General features: G+C 44.8%; 1 protein-coding gene across 1 annotated transcript in view; it reads right to left on the reverse strand.

Annotated features, from left to right (window-relative positions):
* The window catches only part of SHISA9 (shisa family member 9), a 297,855-nt gene that overhangs the window by 10,997 nt on the left and 264,625 nt on the right, over nt 1–22,233 (reverse strand). Inside the window, exon 3 of the mRNA XM_007188372.2 lies at nt 18,450–18,605. Coding sequence (XP_007188434.2) covers nt 18,450–18,605 — 156 coding nt within the window. The remainder of the gene's footprint in view (nt 1–18,449; nt 18,606–22,233) is intronic.

Genomic DNA, 22,233 nt, shown 5'->3' on the forward strand with positions numbered 1-22,233 from the left:
GACTAGAATATAAGCTCCAATTAGGTTAGACATCATACTGCTCTGCTCATCACTGTATCCCCAACATCTAGCCCAGTACCTGGCACATAGTAGGATACGATAATGAACATTTGATAAGGGGAGAAAAGCACCAGAGACAGTTTGATTCCAATGACATTCTCTCAAATATTAGAAATGGGCAGGATGCTTCATCTTCTGATCTGTGATGGTTAATTTTATATGTCAACTTGACTTGCCCGTAGGGTGTCCAGATTAAACATTATTTCTGGGTCTGGATGAGATTAGCATTTGAATCAGTGGACTCAGTAAAGTACACCATCCTCTCCAATGTAGAGGGGCACCAACCTAATTTGTTAAGGGACTGAATACCACAAAAAGCAGAGGAAGAGAGGATCCATGCCCTTCCTGCCTGGCCTGCTTGAGCTGGGACATTAGTCTCCTCCTGCCCTTGACCTGGGATTTACAACATTGGCTCCTTTGGTTTCTAGCTCCTGGGTTTCTAGCTTGCAGACAGTAGATTATGGGACTTCTCAGCCTCCATAATTGTGTGATTCAATAATTCTCCATATATACGTATATTCCATATATACATATTTGTACGTATATATCCTATATAATATATCCGATATATATAATATGCATATATATAAAATATATACATTAAATATATCCTACGTAACTATCACACAGATGTAATCAAGGTAAAATGAGGTCATACTGGATTAATGTGGATCCTAATCCAACGACTGGTGTCCTTATAAGAATAAAGAGGGGCTTCCCTGGTGGCGCAGTGGTTGAGAGTCTGCCTGCCAATGCAGGAGACACGGGTTCGAGCCCTGGTCTGGGAAGATCCCACATGCCGCGGTGCAACTGGGCCCGTGAGCCACAACTACTGAGCCTGTGCGTCTGGAGCCTGTGCTCCGCAACAAGAGAGGCCGCGATAGTGAGAGGCCCGCGCACCGCGATGAGGAGTGGCCCCCACTTGCCGCAACTAGAGAAAGCCCTCGCACAGAAACGAAGACCCAAGAGAGCCAAAAATAAAAATTAATTAATTAATTTTAAAAAAAAAGAATAAAGAAATTTGGACACATAGACACACACACAGAGGAAGGCCATGTGAAATCAGAGGCAGAGGCTGGAGTGATACAGCTACATAAGGCAAAGTATGCCAAGGATTGCCACACCCACACACAAATATCCAGCGGGTTCTAATACATCGTCCACACTGTGGAAGGCCACGCGACCTGTACTTTACAGGGATAGAAGGACTGGAGCTTCTGGGGCAGGAGAAGCAGCGTGCTGCTCAGCTCCAAACCCCTGGCTGAAAACTTGCAGAGGCATATGGATGTTCTCTAGCAGCCGCAGCGCAGGGGACGTAGAACGGAGTCAGGCGCAGGGGGCGGGGACTGGTTACAGAGACCGCTTGGATCCAGCAGCAGGCTGTGCTGACACTCCCCCTTCCCAGCTCACCCAGTGTAACCTGAGTAAGAGCTCACCTTTACTAAGTGCGTGCTCTGCTCCAGGCACCTGGCTAAGGAATGGACATTTGTTACCCCCTTTAATCCTCTCAATATCCTAATGAGGTAGGTGCTATTATTGGTCTCATTCTATAAATGGGGAAACTGAAGCAAGAGAGCTTTGGCAACTTGTCCAAGTGACAGTGCTGGGATCTGAACCCTTGACACCTGGCTGAATTCCAAGTATCCTGAAATTTACGAATCTGTGACAACACTCACCATCTATTTAACCATCTGCCTGCGTTACAGAAGAAACTCTTGTTTCCTTAACAAGTTTCTATCTGCAGGAAAACGTTCCCCCAAAACTAAAGAAGGTGGAGGACAGAGTGAGAATTATAAGAAAACACTTTTCTTGATTCCTCCTCTCAAAACATCAGGGATTGAGATATACATGTAAATATTATTCACAAGAGGAGACATCAAAATGTCACAACTGGAAATTTCATGAAGTCTCAAATTCCCCCTGGAGGAAATATATGTTTACCTTTTTCTTCCTTAAAGTGGGGCAAGAGAAGGGAGCTGGGGTGTCATGAGAGACTCTCCCTGCCAGGCTCTCAGCACTCAGTTGGCTACTGCATTACAAGAGTACGGGTCTTGCATCCTCTGAGATGCACTGGCATTGGCGGGAGTGCTGGCCAGTCACCAACAAAAAGTGGCTTCCTGTTGAAGAACTGGGTTGGATAAGGTGCTATATGCTTCTCTTAGAACTGGGAGGAGCCTGAAGCTCCGTCACCACTCCAGCCAGGCACCATCCAGGGGCTTTGCAGGTATCATGGCATTTAGTTGGCTCCCCACCCCACCCCACCCCAAGACAATGAGGTAGGTGTGGTTGCCTGGTCTCTTCATGCTACGTCACACCGATTCCCTCTATGACAATGTAGGGGGACCCCATTTGGAGATATTCACCAGTATTCTCTTCCCTGTGCTTCCACTCTCCCCTCCCCACCACTCAGAGAGCAGCGATCACTTTTGATGATGACAAAGTATTCCAAGCGTTGCTCCTGAATCCTACACTGAGCTCTTGACAGCCATAGTAGAGCCTTGGAAGGCAAGACGTCAGCAATAAGATCTGAGCACGCTGAGAGAGAAAGAAGGATCAGTGAAGCTGAGCGGGTGGAGGATTCAGTGCAGCTTGTTTATACAGCAGATAGCAGAGTTTGGAAGAATTCTGTGACTGTAAAATCTTCTTTAGAATATGGTAGAAAGAGCATGAACTTGAAGAGCAGATGGGCCTGAGTTCAAATCCCAACTCTTCCACTTATAAGCTGGAGACCTTAAGCAAGTTACCTAAGTTCTCTAAGCTTCACCAATAAAATGGAAAATAAAATAACAATGCCTATGTGGTAGGGGGTTATGGTATTCAAAAGAATCATGTAAACTATCTTGTATAATGTAAAGTACCAATGTCCTTGCTTCATGGTAGGTATTCATTAGATAGTAGCTGCTACTGCTGTCATTGTCAGAAAATAAAGTGAGGATAAGAAGATCTACTTTGCAAAGTGCAGCAGAGAAGTAAACAAGTGACAAAGCGTGAAAGCACAAACCATTATGCCCGGCACACAGTAGGCTCCTTAAACGTATACCCCATCTGACATGATATTGTAAAAGACTGCTACTTGTCATCCAGATCCTCCCACCTTTTTTCTTGGGCACATGGCCACCTAATCCTGAGCTAGATTTCCCTAGCCTTCTTGGAAGCGAAATTTGGCCACGTGGCTAATCTCTCACCAATGGACTGTTAGCAAAAGTGATGCACCCAATTTCCACTTCAACTTACTCACTTAAAATAATTCGTTGCCCTGGGTGTCCTCTCTCCCCCTTCCCATAGGCCATGACAGCAACTAACTATCACAATGCAGATGAGGACAATACAGTAGGTGGCCACAGAGCAATAATGTTAGAGGAACCTGGGTCCCTGAGTGACAGCTTGGAGTAAAGCTGCCCCACCAACCTGGACCATCCCCTCTGGGGCTATTACACGAGAGAGAAATATACTTCTTTCTCTTAAGCCACTATATTTGTGAGGCCTTTTGGTTCACTAGGACAGTACTGAACTTTTATTTACATAGGAGTGTTTTCTGGGTCTCTACTTTTTTTCTCTCCATCATGAGCTGAATGAAACAGTAAAAGGGGAAACAGTTCATGTTAAAAAAAAATACCCAGGTATTTCTCCCTTCTTTTGAAATACATGTTATAAAGCTGCACAGGCTCCTGCGGTTGTCTCAGCAGGCAGAAACAAGAAAGGCAGGAAAAAAGGCTAGTTTCCCAGGCAGGAGAGAGCCAGGTAGGAGATGGGAAGATTTGTCTTTATGGCAAATTAGCCCCCTATTTCACCTGGTTCTGGGCCTCGCTGTAGAGACACAAGGAGGGAAAATCACATTTGAAACAGGTTCTAATTAAAGCCAGGACTCCTGGCTGTTTCTACAGGGCCGCACATCTTTCCTGAAGGCTTCTCTCTCTAAGAGAGAAAATTGTAAAGGGGAGAATGGGATCCTGGCCCTTTTTGACCTTAGCCCTGAGGGTCCCAAGAGGAGGCACTGCTGCCTTTGCTGATGAGGATTCTGGAACAGTGCCTGGCTTGGGCTTTGCACCAAAGCTATCCAGCTGCACCATCAGCCCCTTTGTTGTGGCCGCAGGGAGCCCTCTGGGAACGTCTCACTGCCAGTGGACCTAGGAAACCTTAAGCCCTCTGTCTCTTGCCTTAGGCAGTCCTGCTGGGCAGTGACCACTTTCTGAAAGGCTACTGAACAAAGGTGGCTGGACCCATGCTCCATCCAAGGCTGACCACAGAGCCCCCTGCGTCGAAGGGCCCTGGCTGGAAACTGTGCACTCGTTCACTGCCCTTCATCCTGCACTGCTGTTCCATAGATGGAGAGCTTTCTTCTCAGAAATTCATTGCATGGTTTGTCTTATGATCAACCTCTGAACTGGTAACATTTTATATAACTGGTGGTTTGTTAAAGGGAGGAAATAAAACTTAACTCTCCTTAATCCTACATACTTCCTTCCAATGTGCAAAGGACCATCTCAAAGTAGATAACGATAAGATCTGGGACCCTGTGTTGGATGAATGCATGAAGGACCTCCATTTTTTCCCCCTTCCTTGTATCCACACTCTTTTTATGTGACTTTGAAACTCACCCCCCCAAAAAAGAGGATTTTGTTTCCCCACCACTGGATTCTGAGTTCGTCAGGTGATTAATGAAGGTTAGCAGACATGACACACACAGAAGTTTGCAAAGTGCTTGCTGGTGTTTGATTGCTCTCTTGCACCTCTGCCCCCATCATGAGAACATGTCTGGGCTACCCTCTCTAAGGATAAAAGACACCTGGAGCAGAGCCAAGTCACCCAGTCTTTCCAGCTGAAACCAGCCTACATCAGCCAGCATCCATCCAACCCCGAGTCATATGGGTGAACTCAACTCAGACTAGAAGAACCTCCTGCATCAGCGTAAATCACTGGCACATAGACCCCTGATCTCAATAAATGCTGAGCTAAATAATTTTAAGCCATGAGATTTGAGGTTGTTTCTTATGCAGCATTGTTGTAACAATGGATAACTGATACAAATGCCAATGATTCACTCACCCTACTCCCAGGAAGAGCCCCAATTTCCAGGTGGGGAGCCATGTCTCCCCTACTCTTAATCCACATGGTTTGGATGACATACCCCTCCACTCCTTCACCCCCTAACCATTCCCCGATGACTACAAACAACCCATTTCATTGCCCTCACCATAACAAGTTGTTCAGAGGTAGGTGGCCACATGACAAGGCAAGCCGATCATTGCAAAGCCTGGGATCTTTACTTATGGAGACAGAGGGGCCAATGAGATCAACGATCCCAGCCTTCCATTTATAGGAGAGGCAACTGGAGCTGTGGGCACAAGGACACCCAACAGAACAGAAGCAGCACTGGATCTAAACACAGGCCACCCCTCGCTTCCACCTGGTTGATTCTTCTATTTCCCAGGGCCTCTTTAGAAAAGACAACAGGATTCCCTTCAAATGCGATGCCCAGCTTCAATTAATAATTTATTAATAAAATGTATGCTGAGTGTCTACTGTGTGATGGCGGCACCATGCGAGGTTTGGGGGATATTTAGCATGAATGATATCCAGCCAGCTTAGCCTCAGAGGGACGCACGTTTTTTAAAAAATTTTACTGGAGTATAGTTGATTTACAATGTGGTATTTGTTTCTGCTGTACAGCAAATTGAGCCAGTTATGCATATACATATATCCACTCTTCTTAAGATTCTATTCCCATATAGGTCATTACAGAGTACTGAATAGCGTTCCCTGTGCTATACAGTAGGTTCTTATTAGTTACCTATTTTATATATAGTAGTATTGCTATCTTGCTGCAATGGCATTTTCTGCAGAGAACTCTCTCCACAGGCTCACTTCATGCCCTATGGGTTCCCAAGGAAGCTCATCAAAATGCCAGGGCTTGCTGTACGCTTTTCCAAAGAGGCTGAACTCAGAAGCTGGTAGGATTTGATTTTTATTAAAAAAATAAAATCACTTCCTTATCCTCCACCTGCTCTGTACCCTGCTGCTCACCCACAAACCAATAACCCAAGTCAGAAAGTTGCAAAAGCCTGACTTTTATGAAGTAATGTTTTAAGGCTACTTTTAAGTGAGTCCTTCCCCGGGTTGTGTACCCTCCAACAGAACTGTAACCCAAATCACATATTTTCTGTGCTTCTGTAGCATCTCTTGGATGAATATTTATCACCGAGCTACATTAATATTCTCAGAAGAAAGAACTAGGATTTCTTGAGTGCCTACCATGTACTAGACACTGTTTTTAGCCATTTCACCTACCTGATCTAATTTAAACCCTCTTAAAGGGAGGTGATGAGGCAATATCATTTTTTTCCATGTGACAGATGAGAATTAAGGCCCAGAGATACTGAGTAATTTGGCTGCCAACTGCCCCTGCCACAGCTGATAAGTGGCAGAGCATGATACCAAATCCAAGACAGTCCACCTCCAATGCTCTTACCTTCCAGCTATAGCCCCCAGATCAAACCCCAACTAAGAAAAGCTTTATTTCAGAAAACAGCAAAAATACGCATGTATTTTTGGAATACATGAGGAATGCTGGCATGTGAAAACTGGTGCTCTGGGGTAAGCTGTGTTTGTATCTAGGATTGGGTCTTAGGAAAATGTAGGTCCAGAATTGAATGCACATAAAATGACCCAGGAGGTGCATTTTTAAAGTGAAAAAATGAAAAATGGAAAGTGAAAAATCCAGAGGTTCCAGGCCCATAGGAGTGGGTAGGTCCAGGATGGACATTGGTAAAAAGCATCTCCTGTGATTCTGGGTCAAGTCCTTAAGCCATTCTTTTTTTTTTAAAGACTGATTTTTTTTTTTATTGAAGTATAGCTGATTTACAATGATCAGGCGAACAGCGAAGTGATTCAGATAGATAGATAGATATTCTTCTTCAGATTCTTTTCTGTTATACATTATTACAAGATATTGAATACAGTTCCCTGTGCTATACAATAGGTCCTTGTTGTTTATCTACTTTATATATAGCAGTGTATATCTGTAAATCCCAAATTCCTAATATATCTGTCCCCTCGCCTTTCCCTTTTGGTAACCATACGTTTGTTTTCTATGTCTGTGAGTCTATTTCTGTTTTGTAAATAAGTTCATTTGTATCATTTTTTTTATGTTCCACATATAAGTGATATCATATGGTATTTGTCTTTCTCTGTCTGATTCACTTCACTTAGTATGACAATCTCTAGATCCATCCATGTTGCTGCAAATGGCATTATTTCATTCTTTTTAATGGCTGAGTAGTATTCCATTGTGTGTGTGTGTGTGTGTGTGTACCACATCTTTATCCATTCATCTGTCGATGGCCATTTAGGTTGTTTCTATGTTTTGGCTACTGTAAATAGTGCTGCTGTGAACATTGGGGTCTTAAGCCATTCTTTGAGTTCTGGGTCCTGGTCCTGGGTGTGATGCCTGTGTGAGTGTGGGCAACCTCATTTATCTCAAGAGAACTCAGTTCCTTCATCTGTAGAAGCATAAAGGGTGAAAAAGTGTATTTTCTTCATTGCTTCATTGAAGGGTATTATTTGCATTGTCTCATGAAATTACTCTCCCAAACCTGATAGAATGTGAATACTATCATCTCCTCCATTTTGGAAATGGTAGAAATGAAAGACCAGAGCATGTGACGGGCTTGGGCAAGACCACACAACCTGATTCTAGTCAGAGCTAGAGTCATGAAATCACAGCACTATGCTAGAAGTTTCCCCCAAGTTCCAGGCTCCAATGGCGTGCTAGACTAAGGACAGATCAGGTTCAAAGATTCGTTTTGCAAAATAAATGTATTTCCACGATACGTGTTGATATTGGTCAGGGGAGTCCACTGGGATTGAGGTGGTGGTGTCTTCTTCCATCCTGGGTATTAAACAATTATTCCAGGAGTCCACAGGGCTGGGCACGTGGACCTACAGCAGTGACCACTAGGGGGAGACTTTCCTGGAAAACCTCAGGTAGTGAAAAATGAATAGTGCAAACTGCTAAGATTTGTTTGCCATTTCCTGGCAGATAGGATTCCCCTCCCAAGTGAGTTATAGCCAATGCAGGTGGAAGCGGGGAACTTGTATCTTCAGGGACCTAGCCCTTTCTCCTTTGAAGCTATTGCTTCTTATCCAACCTCCCCAAGGGACACCCATCCCTCTGCCCATGCCCTGTGTTCCCAAAGTGGGTTCCTAGCAACATTCCAGTACCTGGATCTCAAGCTGTGAACTGGTTTTCCATAGAGAAAAGAGATCAGACGTCAAAAGTGTTTGGGAAATGATGGGCTATACAGAGTTTGACAGTTTTTTCACCATGAGATTTTTCAGAGCTTTAATTTGCTCACCTGATAATAATAGCAATAATTATACCAGTTACAGCCTCATGTGTTTATCACTTTTGACATGCTAGGCACTGTGACATGTGTTGTACATGTTATCTCACATCGTCCTCACAACAACCTTAGGAGGGAGGTGATAGTGAAGTCTCCATCTTGTTGATCAGAAAAGAGGGGCTCAGAGAGGTTGAATGACTTGGAGAAAGTAACAAGAGTACCAATGATGGGACCACGATCAGAACCCAGGTGTGTCTGAGGCTAAGTCCATCACACCCTGCTGATACTTCTCTTTCAAGAAGGTGGCAGGGTGTACAACCCCCCTGACCTTGTCATCGTGCCTCATGTAGATTCAGGGTCTGGAGGTTGAGTAGAAAACAATAGGGAAAATCAGTGACCCCAGAGGAACTTGGGCCTCCCCTCTCTGGGGCCCCTTTTCTCCTCCCCAGACAAAGCAGGATAAATAAAGATGCATTTAGGAGGAGAGGTGAAATTAGCCTGGTTTGAGTAGAAAAATAGCCTCTAAGCTCTTGCTTTTGACCTGTCCTGAAATATTTTCTAAATGCATCAGACAACAACAGGCTGATATAAAGACAGGGATGCTGACTGCCTCTAAATGTTGTCATGGGAATCGTAATGGCTTTGTTTTTCACAAGGGAAGGAAAAAAAAGTTTATGCCTCAAATTAGTAGGTCTGTCATGTTCCAAATTGTTTGCATTTCTAAAAATGGATGTTGACATGTGAATAGTTATTATCTAACGCAGACCCAAAAAATCTGCCTCTCTCAAGGCAACAACTCGGTAATCAAGGGGTTCTCATTAGACACGAGGGTCTAAAGCTCTCACTCCCAATTCTGGAATATGGGGTGACACTCTTCATTCCCTCCCCCACCCCGCCCCAGAGCTCAGGTTGCTTCGGAGCCTCTGGGACTCTGGTCAAACTTCCCTCTTCAGAACCCTCAACCCACAGAAAGATGCTTGGAGACCCAATCAAACAGTCTTAGTTTCCCAGCAAGATTTCTCTACTGCAGCGGTTTTTAAAGTATGGTCCCCAGACCAGCATCATCAGCATCACCTTGGAACCTGTTAGCAGTTCAGCTCCTCTGGCCACACCTAGTGAATCAGAAGCTCTGGGGTGGGGCCCAGGAATTAGGTTTTAACCTTCCTCCAGGGGATGCTGATATGCACTCAAGTGGCCCAAACCTGAGAACCACGGGGCGGCCCACGGCTCCCTCCTCTCCACTCCCACGCACGCACTCACTGCCTTCTGCAGTCTCCTCATTACCTCTCTGCTCTATTTTCTTCTCTTCATCCTCTACCCACCACAGTTCGGGGCACTGCCCACATGGATGACTGCAAGAGCCTTCCAGAAGGTGACCTCAACTCCAGCCCACCCTCCCCCAATCCAGTCTCCACTTAGAAACCAGAACTGTCTTTTGAGAAGGCAAAGGGCCCTACCAGTATCTGACCTACAGCCCTGCAATATCTTCTAACTTCTCCCAATTCAATGTCACTAAAGGGTTTGACCTTCACCTGCTTGGGTCAGCTACATCCTCCCAACTACCAAATCCAACACAGCATAAGGAGTGAAGAAAGAGAACTGAGCTTCCAGTCTGTTCTGGAAAATAGCCATTCCCATCACACCCCAGTGGGAAATAACTTAAGCATTAGAGTCAGGCAGACATGGGTTCAAGTTCAGCTTCATCACTTAGCAGCTACATGACTTCAGACAAGCAAGAGCTAGCCTCGCTCAGAGGCCCATGTCCTCATCTCTGAAGGGGAAGGACAACACGTACATGGCTGGGTCATCAGAGAGTTCAAGGACAAAATGACATAAAGGGCCCAGCCCTCTGTCTGGCACATAGTAGGGGGTTAATAAATTATAGCCACCACCTAGCCCAGTCACCCAGCTAGTTAATGCACAGACTCAAGGGGACCAGCTTTTGATGCTCACCATGGTAGCCAGGGAAGCTGAAAATAGCATCTGTTCCCCAAAAGGCTAATCATTCCCAAGACCCAGGGCCAACAACCTGACTCTGTTTATCTCTCCCTCACAATTTGTGTTTCTCCCCCTGCGTTAATTTACCTTACATTTTGCCATTTGCCTGCACAGTTTTCTGAGAAAAAAACGTCTCCTGGATGTCTTACCTGGGATGGTTTCTGATAATGACATTTTCCTTCAGGCAATGAATATCGGGAAGTGAGGAGTAGCACACTTTTCAACAACAGCCTGGAGCACAGACATGCCACCCCAGACGCACGCGCGCGTGCACACACACACACACACACAAACACCTACACACTGGAACTCAGACGGACCTACAGGTCCACCCAACGCGGACACATGTGTGCACACAGACACCGAGATTCTCTGTGCCTTCATGGATTAATGCCAAATCCAACGACACCTCGACAAAAGAGCTAGAAAAAGCCATACGGTACCTTTCGGTGACTTAAGTGTCGCCACTGTCCAGTCACCCTCAGAACTTCCTAAAAAAACAACAATGGAGAGATGCTGATCTGTTCACAGGCTTCCCATGTGTGCTGTGCCCTCAAAGCCCAGATGTTCTGCAGGCACCCCAGCTGCAGCCTCCAAGGGGCGCAGGTCTCAGGGGACCGGGGAACAGGGCGAGGGACCAAATGCGCAATGACAATTGTGTGAACACTTCTCTCTGCAAGGCCCTGAAGCACGATCAAGATAATGCCCAACACAGGATCAAGAGAGGTTCCCCTGAAGAAAGCCTAGATGTTTTCAGGGAGAGAGAGAATTCCTAGGTGGCTCTAAATTTCAACGCTCTAAGAAAGAAAGCAGTTTTAGTTACATGAAGTCACTTTGGCTAATAACGCTCTGTTGACAAGAGATCAATTTTGATCCTCTTTTATTGCAATTCCCCTGCTAAAAAAGGTGGGGGTAGCATCATTAGCTCCAAATTCAAGGTCGGGGCAGGCTCTGCTGACTGCAACTTTAAATGCTGGGTGGCAGGCTGGGTGGGGTGGAGACCCCGCTTTCACAGTGCCTAGCACACAGTCTGTGTTTGAAAAATATTGTTGAATGAATGAATGAATTCAAGGTTCTCCACGGGGTCACTCTTCCTGAGGTAAGGAAATTCCCCTCAATGCTAAAGGAATCAAACTTGTTATCTGAGAATCCCATAATGACTGGGACTTTGATTATAAATCAGTTTCTCTAAATTGAATTCCATTTCAGATGTACTGGATGAGCCCTGGAGGAATCTCTTATTATTAGCAGAACCCCATAGTGACCCTTTTGTAAAGGATGGTGAGAATGACTATGGCTACAGCCTACCCCGCTCCTCGACAGACCTTCTCTGTAAGATCGGGTTTTACTCAAACCGAGGCAAACCTGCGCACGTGCCTAAGCAGCAGCCTCTGTCCACTGGCTGGCGGCCTGACCAATCAGCGTGCGCTACTAGCTCCAGTTTCCTTTCTTAGGAATCTACCTGCAAAAACCAAGTCCTCAACATTTCTGCACAATTTCCAGAGATTTATCAGGCTGCCAGCTGGGAAGAGATGTAGGGAACAGTCTGTGATCTGAATGATTACAGAGCACAGATCCGGCCCCATTTAAACATTTCTGGTTGGCCTCCCAGGCGTGCCAAAGGATGCTCAAATTGCCCCGTTCCCCCTGCGGATACGAACTCTACACCCTCATCACTGACAACAGAGGGGAAATTGGAATGACAGGTGAAGAGCGACGAACTTAAAATTAAGTGGGACCCGCCTGGGATGCCTTCATGTTTCTTCTCCCTCTGAGCCACGATCATTGACATCTGGAAATAGTGATACGGCCCCAGATCTTCCTGTGCGGGTGGACACATGCCTGACCGAGTCACTGAGTCACTAAGCCCAAGGAAGCCGTTTGCTCCCAAATCAAATCCGTGACCGCCTTGAAGGCAGGAAACAAGCTGTGGTCACCGCTGTTCCCACTACCTAAGACAGGGCAAGACAGTAACAAGTTTTGTTTCATAAATCCAAAGCTAATAAGGGCGCTTAATAAGATGGTACACAAGCTACCAAATATATAGCTAAGGCCCCATTATGGGCTTGGTGACACTAATGGACATTAGATAAGTATTTTTTGGGTGAAAAATTAAATGCTTATGTAAAGAGGATGGGCCTACGGCATTGAGAGGAAGCGGCCATGAGGGAACTTTCTGGGAGAGGAAAATATTTCTTATCCTTACTGTGACGTTGATGACCCTAGTGTATGTATATTTCAACAGTCACACTACTGTAAAATTACGATCTGAGTATTATACTCTACATATGAAATTATACCTCAACTATAATGCACCTTAAACATGTTATACCTCAATTATACTCAGCATCATGAGAAAACTTTTACCTTCAAACAAAGAAAACAATACCTTAGTAAGTCCTCCCCCACAAAGAGGAAAATGGGCCTCTTCAATCTTTTTGGCCTGGTATAACCTCTGGTGCCAGAAATTGCTCTGTGAGAGACAGCGTCATTTCGTGGGAAGAAGATGACCTGAATCAGGCTATTCCAAATATGAGTCTTGGCTCTTTGGGCGTGACTTTGGGAAAATTACTTAACTATACCAAGCCTCAGTTTCCCCATCTTTTGACCTTGGGACTGATACCTCCTTCAGAGATGTACTGTTTGGGTCGATGATACTAGCTCACTTTCCTCCATAACAGTGACAAAAAGAAAAACTAGGAGAGGTTAATTCACGTTTGAGGGGCTTATGCGTCACTTAGGGTTTTCACACATGATTCCTACAGAAAGAGTGAAAAAGAATTCCTGCCACATCTAAGTGCACTGTTGCTGTGGTTTTAAAAAGTGCTATTGGAAAATGTAACATAGTACTGGGAAAATAGTCCCTAGACTGTCAAATAGCAACAGAGAAAATATTTTCTTATTAAATTCTTGAATTAAAAAAAAAAAAAGCACAGACTTTTATCAATAATGCTGTTACTTCCTGTCTCTTTCTCTCACTGGGCAGCATAAGTCGCACTAAAGCATCTGAAGGGCATTTGGTCAGGAACCTATAGCAGCTGAGGATTTAAACTCTCAAGACACCTAGAGGAAAAACTAGACACGGGGCCAATAGGAGCTAAATGCCAACGTACAGGCAATTTTCCATTTGCAAAGCCCATCAGGAATTACATAAAAGAGTACTCTTTTCCCAGTTCTGGAGGCAGGAATCACCCATCTCTGAATCATCAGGTGACCCTTAGGGATATTTTCACAACTGTCTTTGCAAACGTTGACCTATGAGGAACCATAAAGTGGGTCCTCGCATTGTAACCACCCATCCACAGGTGGCTCAGGCCAGAGGATTTGTGTGCTTAACTGAATTTTCAGGTTACAGTCTGGCTCAGTCCAGAACAACACACACTTCTTGACTTTTCTTGGTAGAAAATACTTAGAAAATGTTTAAACCCACATTTCTGACTTAGTAAGGAGAGTTAATTGAGTGAAACAGAATCTTTCTTTGATGGACTGTAGGAGTCACAGCTCTGGGCATATGGACCTTCACTGTCCAGGCTATTGATGGGGAGAGTGAAGAGGTTTGGGCCGCCTCTTTGCTGGCCCTAAGCACACCTCAGAAAAGTCATTTGCTGTTGGCTGGCTTGTTTTATCAGAGTCCCAAAGTGAGTTAGCTTTCAGGCACATCTTTCCCATCAAACTAGGGTGAAGGATATGGACCCAACTCTCTATTTCCTTCAAAGTGAAATCTACCAATTGCATGTTCATCAAGGTACCAGTGTATTTGGAAATTCAAGGAAAAATATGACCAACAAACAATTCTGGTCTGGAGACTTTCATATGGGGCAGTGTTGATTTGAGGGCTGACCATGTACCAGGGTAAGCACTTTCCCTGCACTGTATCACCAGATCTTCCCAATAGACAATTAGTTGTATATTTCTATTATCTCCATTGTACACATGGGGTAACTGAGACCTGGAAGGTTGAGTAATTTCTGCAATAAACGTATGAACTAGACCTTAAACTCAGTCCTGACCAATTGCAGGGGCAGTGCTATGTGCCACCATCTTGCTGATGATCTCATGCTCCTGACATGATGTGGGTGGTGTCTGTCACGTGCTTTTATTCAGTGGTTTTACACATATGTATTGGGAGGGCTTATTAAGATCCCTTCATGAGTGATCACAGAGGCCACAGAAGCAATAACCGATTTGTCCTGTGCCAGCAGAGATAAGATGGGCTTTACCCTTTGTGGAAGACGGCAGAGAAGAGGAGGAAAAAGCCAGGAATCATGCAGTTTTAGAGCATGTCAGACCTCTGCAGATGTCAGTGGGTCACCAAATACAGACCCCCAAGTTTATTCACCCCAAGGAGAAGAATAGCCGAGGGTGAGGTCTGGAGTGATTTTGAAAACACTGAAGTGAGCATTTATTTTGTTACTATTACATGGACTAAATGCTTAAAATAATATTTCAGTTATTGATAAAACAAGATTTTTTTTTTAATTACATAGTCCAAAGGCGATATTTGATGCTTGTGTTCTCTGGTGTTCTGCTGAGACCAATTTTCCCAAATAGCTCTACATGGTTGAAATGGCAGGTGGGGGATGGGAAAAGTTAAAGAAAGGAAAAAAGGGAAGAACTGTTGAAATGAATAAAAATACTAGTTCAAAAGAAAAAAAAGATCCCTTCATGGTGCTACATGCTGGGGATACATCGATGAAAGGGACGGACTTGGTTCATGCCTCAGTGGGACCTACAATCAAGGGACACCAGATTAAATGTTTGCAGAATGGATGAAAGCGTTGAACAAATAATCATTCAACTTCATCGCTCCTTCCTGTACAGAGTACAGTGAGGTTTAGCCTCTTACATTTCCCTAGTGTATGCTAATATTTTACAATAACTGGCCAATGAACTCCTTGAGAACAGAGACCGTTCTGTAGTCACATGCTATATAGGACCAGATGTTACATTCCCAAATCCCTGAATTATAGAAAGAAAGGAGCTCTCTTTAAACATGAATGAGTGTGATTTCAACAAGCACACAACAAAAATAAAATTAAATAAATCAAATAAAAATTAAATTAAATCAAATCAAATTAAATAGATGGGAAGTCTTGTTTGGGAAGAATTTATCTCAGGAACTACCAACAATTCCCACGCTTTTCTCCCCAGAGTTGGTAGTGAATGAAGGAGACATATTTAATGGTCCACGGGTATTCTAATGAGTAGAATGAGTAGAACTGGTTAATTTTCCAATTTTAAAATTAGAATGGAGCTTGGAAACTAGAGAGTTCAGGTTCTTCATTTTTCACACGAAGAAGCTGAGGTCAGGGGGTTTTGGTGACCAACCCACTTGATGTTCTGAATATTAAAGCCTCCAAGAGAACACTGATTTTTCCAGAGGTATTTTTGAACTTGGCAGTTAACCCTAAAGGCTGTCCAAGTCTCCCCTTATTTACTGAATTGAAATTTTTAGAAAATGAGTCTGGTTATCAGAGACTGCAGAGCTTTCCACAGCAAACCATTTTTTAAACAACTTCTCTACTGGGTGGTAACGATTTTGTTAATGAAACGCATTTCATCATTCACAGCACAGTCACATTATGCCTTAATAGAGAACCCTTGAAAGAATGTTTATTATGGGATTTGCATTTCATTTGGGCGAGCAGACTCTGGACTCCTGGGTAACCCATCGGGTCATGCATTCGCTCAGTCTGCCCCTCACTGGACCTCACAAGACCATTACAAGACCATCTGTGACTCAGATAAAGCTTGTGAACTCCCATAACAGTCAGAAAAGAAGGACCAAGAAGAAGAGGGGCACATTAACCATAGCCAGGACTGGGGAGGGTACCCCAAGTGAGACCCTTCTGAGTTTTTAGAAGATACAGGGGTGCTCCCTTCCAACTAAGCTATTCTTTGATTCTTGTCAAAGACAAGCTCATTCCTTTATTCAACAAACATTTCAGGAGTTCCAGCTTTGTGGAAGAAAGTGTTACTCAAGGAGTGTCAAATAAACTTTCAGACTGCAAGCTTAATTCTAAATGCACTGCAGACATTCGCTATACCAAGAAGCCCTGAGTCAATGCTGGACAGAATCAAGGAATTCTGTTGGAAGATCCATTTATGATTTACCCAAAGAGCTACCGGGTGTTGAGGGGGAAGGAAACACTGGGCCTAAGTTGAAGAAATGAGTTGTTTTGGGTAACAGGACCAGTTCAAAAAGAAAAAGACGTCTGGGCGGATTTTTTTTAATGCAAAAGAAGAATCAAGTATAACAGCAGATGCTCTTCATCACCTAAATGCAAGGCTCAGAAAGGGAGGTGGGCCACGGAATAGTGCATGAAGGCTTCTGCAGTTACATTGGCACAGATGCCCTGACTCTTTCTCTCCTAGGCAACAGCTCCCTTCCCTTCCTAGTAATATCTGAGTTTATCTGAACACGCTTAGGATGTATGTGCTCTGCAAACACACAATATGGAATAGAAGAAATCTGTGGTCATGGGTGTAGATGACGGTTGAGGTGGGTGGAGAAATTCAACAGGAAACGTGGGAGATTACTATGTAAAGTCTTACGAGGCTTGGAATTTAGGCAGCACGACCTGTGCCCTCAGAATTATAAGCACCCCTAAAACCTTCTTCAAATGGTTCCATTTGGAAATCGTGGGAGATTGAGGAACGTGAGTTCCTAAAGATGGACTTCTTGTTCAAACGCTAAGCTCCAAGTATGTGCCTGGCCCTCTCTTGGGCACCAATATGCTTGTTTTATGAATCTGATGTCCATAGACCGTGGTTCTGACAGCAGCCTAGACATGTGATCATGTCTGTGCTTTGGTTTCTGTCCTGAGTTTGTAACAGAATTAGGATATTTCATACTGGAATTGATCAGCACATGTCTCCTGTCCCATCTCCAACGAGGAGCTTGGCAGTGGGGAGAGGAAATAGGATGAGAAACTGATTATAAAAGAAGGCATGGGGTCTGGGAGTCTTCTGCCCGCCCCAAAGCTTGACTTTGCTGTGGGTGCTGCTTCCATCCTATAGAACGGGGCCATGAGTCATTTGTTTAGGAGCTTGGGTCACCGTCAGACTCCCTCATGTACAAATCGGGAGAATGGACTGAACCCCAGCCCACCCAGGGCTGTGGGAAGGGAGCAGCAGGAGCACAGGCTCTGCAGCGATAAAAACACAAGTTCAAGTTGCCCACAGTCTGCTTGATTTGGAGCAAGTTAAATCAGCCTCCCCGAGCCTCAGTTTTCCTAATCTGAAAATTGGGGCAATACCTATGCCTTCCTCTTTGGAGCGCTATGAGAAAATAAGACAGTGTCTATAAAAGGGGCAATGCAATGTCTGGCACTTGATAAGAACTCAGGTAATAGGAGCTCCAGGCTCCCTCAACCCCCCAACACCAGAAATGTTTACATCTGGAAAAACAGGAGTTCCCTGAGATAGGAATGTGCAGGCTTACTGACTTCTCCGAGAGGCTGGACTGTGTGGGTGGTGAGTGTCACACTTAAAGGGCAGGGGGTTTGGAGACCGAGTGTCCTGGATCCTAAGTCCAGGTTCCCTGAGGATTCGCTAGGGCAGATGGTTGATGGCGAAGGGGCTGAGGTATCGGTATGATCCAATGAGTATCCACGTTCTCCTTCTCCCCCCCCGCCACCCTGCTCCACACAGCAAGGTAGGACTTGACCTGGGGCCAAGAGAAAGCCGCTGAGGGGCTCTGGTCCTTAGTAAATTGTGTCCCAAGTAAAGAGACCCAGAATACATGAGAGAGAGACAGTGAGAGAATGAGACAGAGAGAAAGAGAAATAGACAGAGATTTTGAAAGATAGATAGATAGATGATGGATGGATAGATAGATGATACATAGATAGTAGATGGATAGATAGATGATACATAGATAGTAGATGGATAGATAGATGATGGATGATAGATGATGGATGATAGATAGATGATAGATAGATAGATAAGAAAGACAGAAAAAGGAGTAGAAAAAAAGTAGGGGATAAGGAAATCTAGAAGGAACAGAAAAGTACAGGAGAGAGAGAGAAGAAACAAAACAGCACTTACCGACAGCCTTCAAGGAGGCGTACTTGTTGAGCTCTTTGCCAGGCGGCTGCTGTTCGTAGGGGTTGGAGATCTGGCCCAGGCTGGGGTAGGAATGTGGATGGCCCATCTGCTGGAGCAAAGGGGAGGTGGGCACTGCGTTGTTCATCTGGGTGGCGTCTAGAAGTGAAGAGAACAGACGGAGATGGTCACCAATGGGGCAGGACCTTCTACCCACCCCCACCATGGCCACATCCCTTGAGACCAAAACTCCACGCCCTTTGGGGACACGAGAGGAAGGGCAGCCAAGGATGGGCGGGTATATCGGCAACAACCAACTCTGCATTGGAGAGCAGCTGAGGATGGACGGGTACAGAGCAAAGGATTCCCCTAGAACACTTCCATCTCCCCCCAAATTAACATAAGGTCCTATCACTGCTGGGGCTACTTTTATCAAAGCAACATACATATAAAAAGATGACCAACTTCAATAACAGTCAAGGAAATGCAAGTCAGGACAACGGGAGGCCACTCCCCTGCCAAGAGATTGGCAACAATTAAAAGGACTGAAGCACACCAATCTAGCAAAGATGTTGGAAACTGGACAGCCTCATAAACTCACGGTGGACATATGATTTGCTGTATCTGCAGAAAGGAATCTGGCAGTGTGTATGGAAATTTAAAAGGCATGTGTATGTTGACCAAATAATACCACTTCTAGGGATGGAGCCTTCAGAAATACAAGCAACAGAATGTGAGGATATTTGTTCAGAGGCGTTCTTTGCACCATGGTTTGTAAAGTGAAAAATAAAAACCACACAGAAACAACCTGAACTCCTATCAATGCAGAAATGCTTAAATTATTGTACATCTGTATTAGGTACATAATATGTACATACATATGATGGCCTATCATTCAGCTGTTAAAAAAATGAGTTAAAAATCAGTTAACTATACATGTGGAGAGTTTCTTATGGTTTATATTGTTAAGGCAAAAAAAGCAAATGTCAAAGTAATGCGCATAACAGGGCATTTGGTTTAAAGAAAAGAAAATCTGTGCATATTTTTGTGTGCTGAGGTTTGCAAAGACTGAAAAAAAATAGGTAAAAACACACAAACTGAATATTGGCTACTTAGAGGGACTGGAATTCGTGGGGGAAAAGATTCAGGAATTATTCTTTGAGCTGTTAAGGGTTTCTGTCTTCACCCTGAGAACAATGGGATGGACGGACTGAAGGCAAGAGTGAAATGGGAGTCACGGAGTCCAGGTGAGAGAATTATGGCTCAGTTTCAGGCAGGAAGCAAGGGTTCCCTCCATCTTCATGAAGCACATCTGGAGATCCAGATCAACATGGCAGTACTTGCTGGCAGTGCCTTGAAAGATCCCCTTTACCAGCATGTGCACCCGTTTCCCAGCCACTGTGTCGGTTGCTCAGAGCTCACAGGTGCCCCTAACATCCAAAAAATTGTTCTCGGCTGATGGGAGCCACCATCCTGGGCTTAATCTGCTTAATGTCCCTCACCCTCAACACCCAGGGTGGGTGACAACCAATGCCCAGCTGACACTAAGGTACCAAGATCAGCCCTTGCCTCAAGGTGGGGATAACTTAATGGAGCAAGGGGGGCTCCAGAGCTCCCATGGGTTGAGACAAGTTTAGAGCAGGGGTCAGCAAGCTTTTTCTGGAAAGGGCCAGAATGTAAATAGCTTAGGCTTTGCAGGCCATCCAGTCCAGAGACTACTCGACTCTGCCCTTGTAGCAAGAAAGCTGACATAGACATTATGTCAGCGTGGCTGTGTGCCAATAAAACTTTATTTAAAACTTTATTTACCAAAATAGGTGGCAGCTGAATTTGGTCCACGGGCCATAGTTTGACAACCCCTGGTCTAGACTTTATCTGAAACTGAGAGACCCATCCCTGTGTGGCTCCTTTATCTTTCCTATTTTGTTTCCCTCACAACCTTAGAGAGGTGTGGGTGTTTGACTCCCTCAGAGTCTCATACACCTGAACCCCTCTCTCAAGCACTGCTTCTAGGCAATTCAACCCGTGACATATATAGAATAAGTTTGGCTTTAGAAACCAATACACTCGAACGGAAAGAAGCAGGGTTACCACAGCTGAGACACAGAGATAAGGAGAGTATTTTTATCACTGCACATGCATGGGCCATCCCACAAGCCCAACTGTCTAATGGGAATATCGCCAAACATAAGCCAAGTCGCCCAGCCGCTGGCCAGCATCTGAGGAGGCGGGCATGTCTCCCTGCCATGATAACTCTTTGGCTGGGATTCAGCTGGGGCAGAGGAGTCCTAAGATTAATGAAGTCATGGTGGAAATGTTGTCTCATGTAAATTACGGCTCTCCCTGTAGCCTGGACCCCAAAGTCCTCTGACATTTTCCTCTCCAGAGCAACCTGCTGGGGAGGTCTGTCTGCTTCCCCTGGGCACGTCAGGCCAGACATGTTTGTGCCCAAATGTTGGTGTAATAGGAAGTGATTTACTGTAAGTTCTCATTGTTTGCTGCTCTGTGGGGTTTTTTCCCCAACATACACACACACACACACACACACACACACACACACACACACATATATTTTTAGTGGACAGCTACTGTTTTGTGTATTCAGAAGTACCAGTTCCAGGCACTCTGCTTCATCCCCATTTGACTCATGTGATTAGCTGCCAATCACTGTAACTCTCTTAGTTTGGGTTTTCCCAGAAGTCACTGAGATAAGGACTCAAGTACAAGCATATTTGGGAGGTGATGTCAGGCCATACTGCAGACAAGGGGTGAGGGAGCGAGATGAGAAAGAGAAAGAGGCAGATAAAGAGTGCAATGCCCAGCGAGGGGCAACTGTGGAGAATGGGAGTTTAATCCCACTCTGGCATTCTGGTAAATGGTGTTGAGTGCATGTCTCAGAATTCTGTCAGCCCGTGGGCGGGCAAGTGAGCCCCTGAGTATTTATGTGCCAGCTCCCATCAGTCGTTGCTTGAGGGCTGCTTCTGGGAGACAGTAATTCCTCAGCACTTGTAACCTACCATGTTCGTGGGCAGAGTGAGCTCTGGTAGCCAGAAAAACTCTTACTCAGAGATGTAAGTAAGAGCTGGCAGTTGGAAATCAGGCCAGTAACTCACCCTTCTGGTCGCACAGTGAACATGTGATCCAAGTCAGACCAATCACAACACCTCCTTCTCCTCACAGTTATCGGGCCAGAAGTGAGCATGTGATCTAGGCTGGGCCAATCAGAGTCCTTCCCTGAATTTTTTCTCTTGGAAAGCTTTGGCGTCAAGGAGCCAGGAGACCATGAATTCAAATCAGTTTGACCCTACCATGTGAAGAAAATCTTTCTTCATTGTGAAAGAATAAGGAAAGAAGCAGAGGAGATAGGGAAGCCCCTTTCTGAATAAGCTAGTGTGCTTTGGGGTTACTGTCACGTGCAATGTAAGTTCTGACTAGTGCAACTGTTGTCCGGAATCCCTCTGGGAGGCTGGAACTGACCAGAAGGGAGGTTTCCCATGGGGCCTGCAGAGTGCACCAAGGTGGAACAGGCATTGGTCCTGGATTTTCTACAGAGCTTCAGTAGAAATTTCAAACAGTAAATTGACCGAGTAGTGCATAGAGAATGCCCAAGGACATTCATAAGTTAATTAACCAATATCTTAATGGCAGGTTTTTTTTTTTCTGGAAATAGACTCTTAACTAGTTACAGAGCTGACACCACCTAAGCCCATCAACCAGTGGGAGCCCTTACTCCCATCTCTTTGCTCCCTCAGTCCCAGATCCCATCCACTATTTTCAAACTCTGTTT

Source organism: Balaenoptera acutorostrata, chromosome 15 (genome assembly GCF_949987535.1).
Source record: "Balaenoptera acutorostrata chromosome 15, mBalAcu1.1, whole genome shotgun sequence".
In the NCBI taxonomy this organism is placed as follows: Eukaryota; Metazoa; Chordata; class Mammalia; order Artiodactyla; family Balaenopteridae; genus Balaenoptera; species Balaenoptera acutorostrata.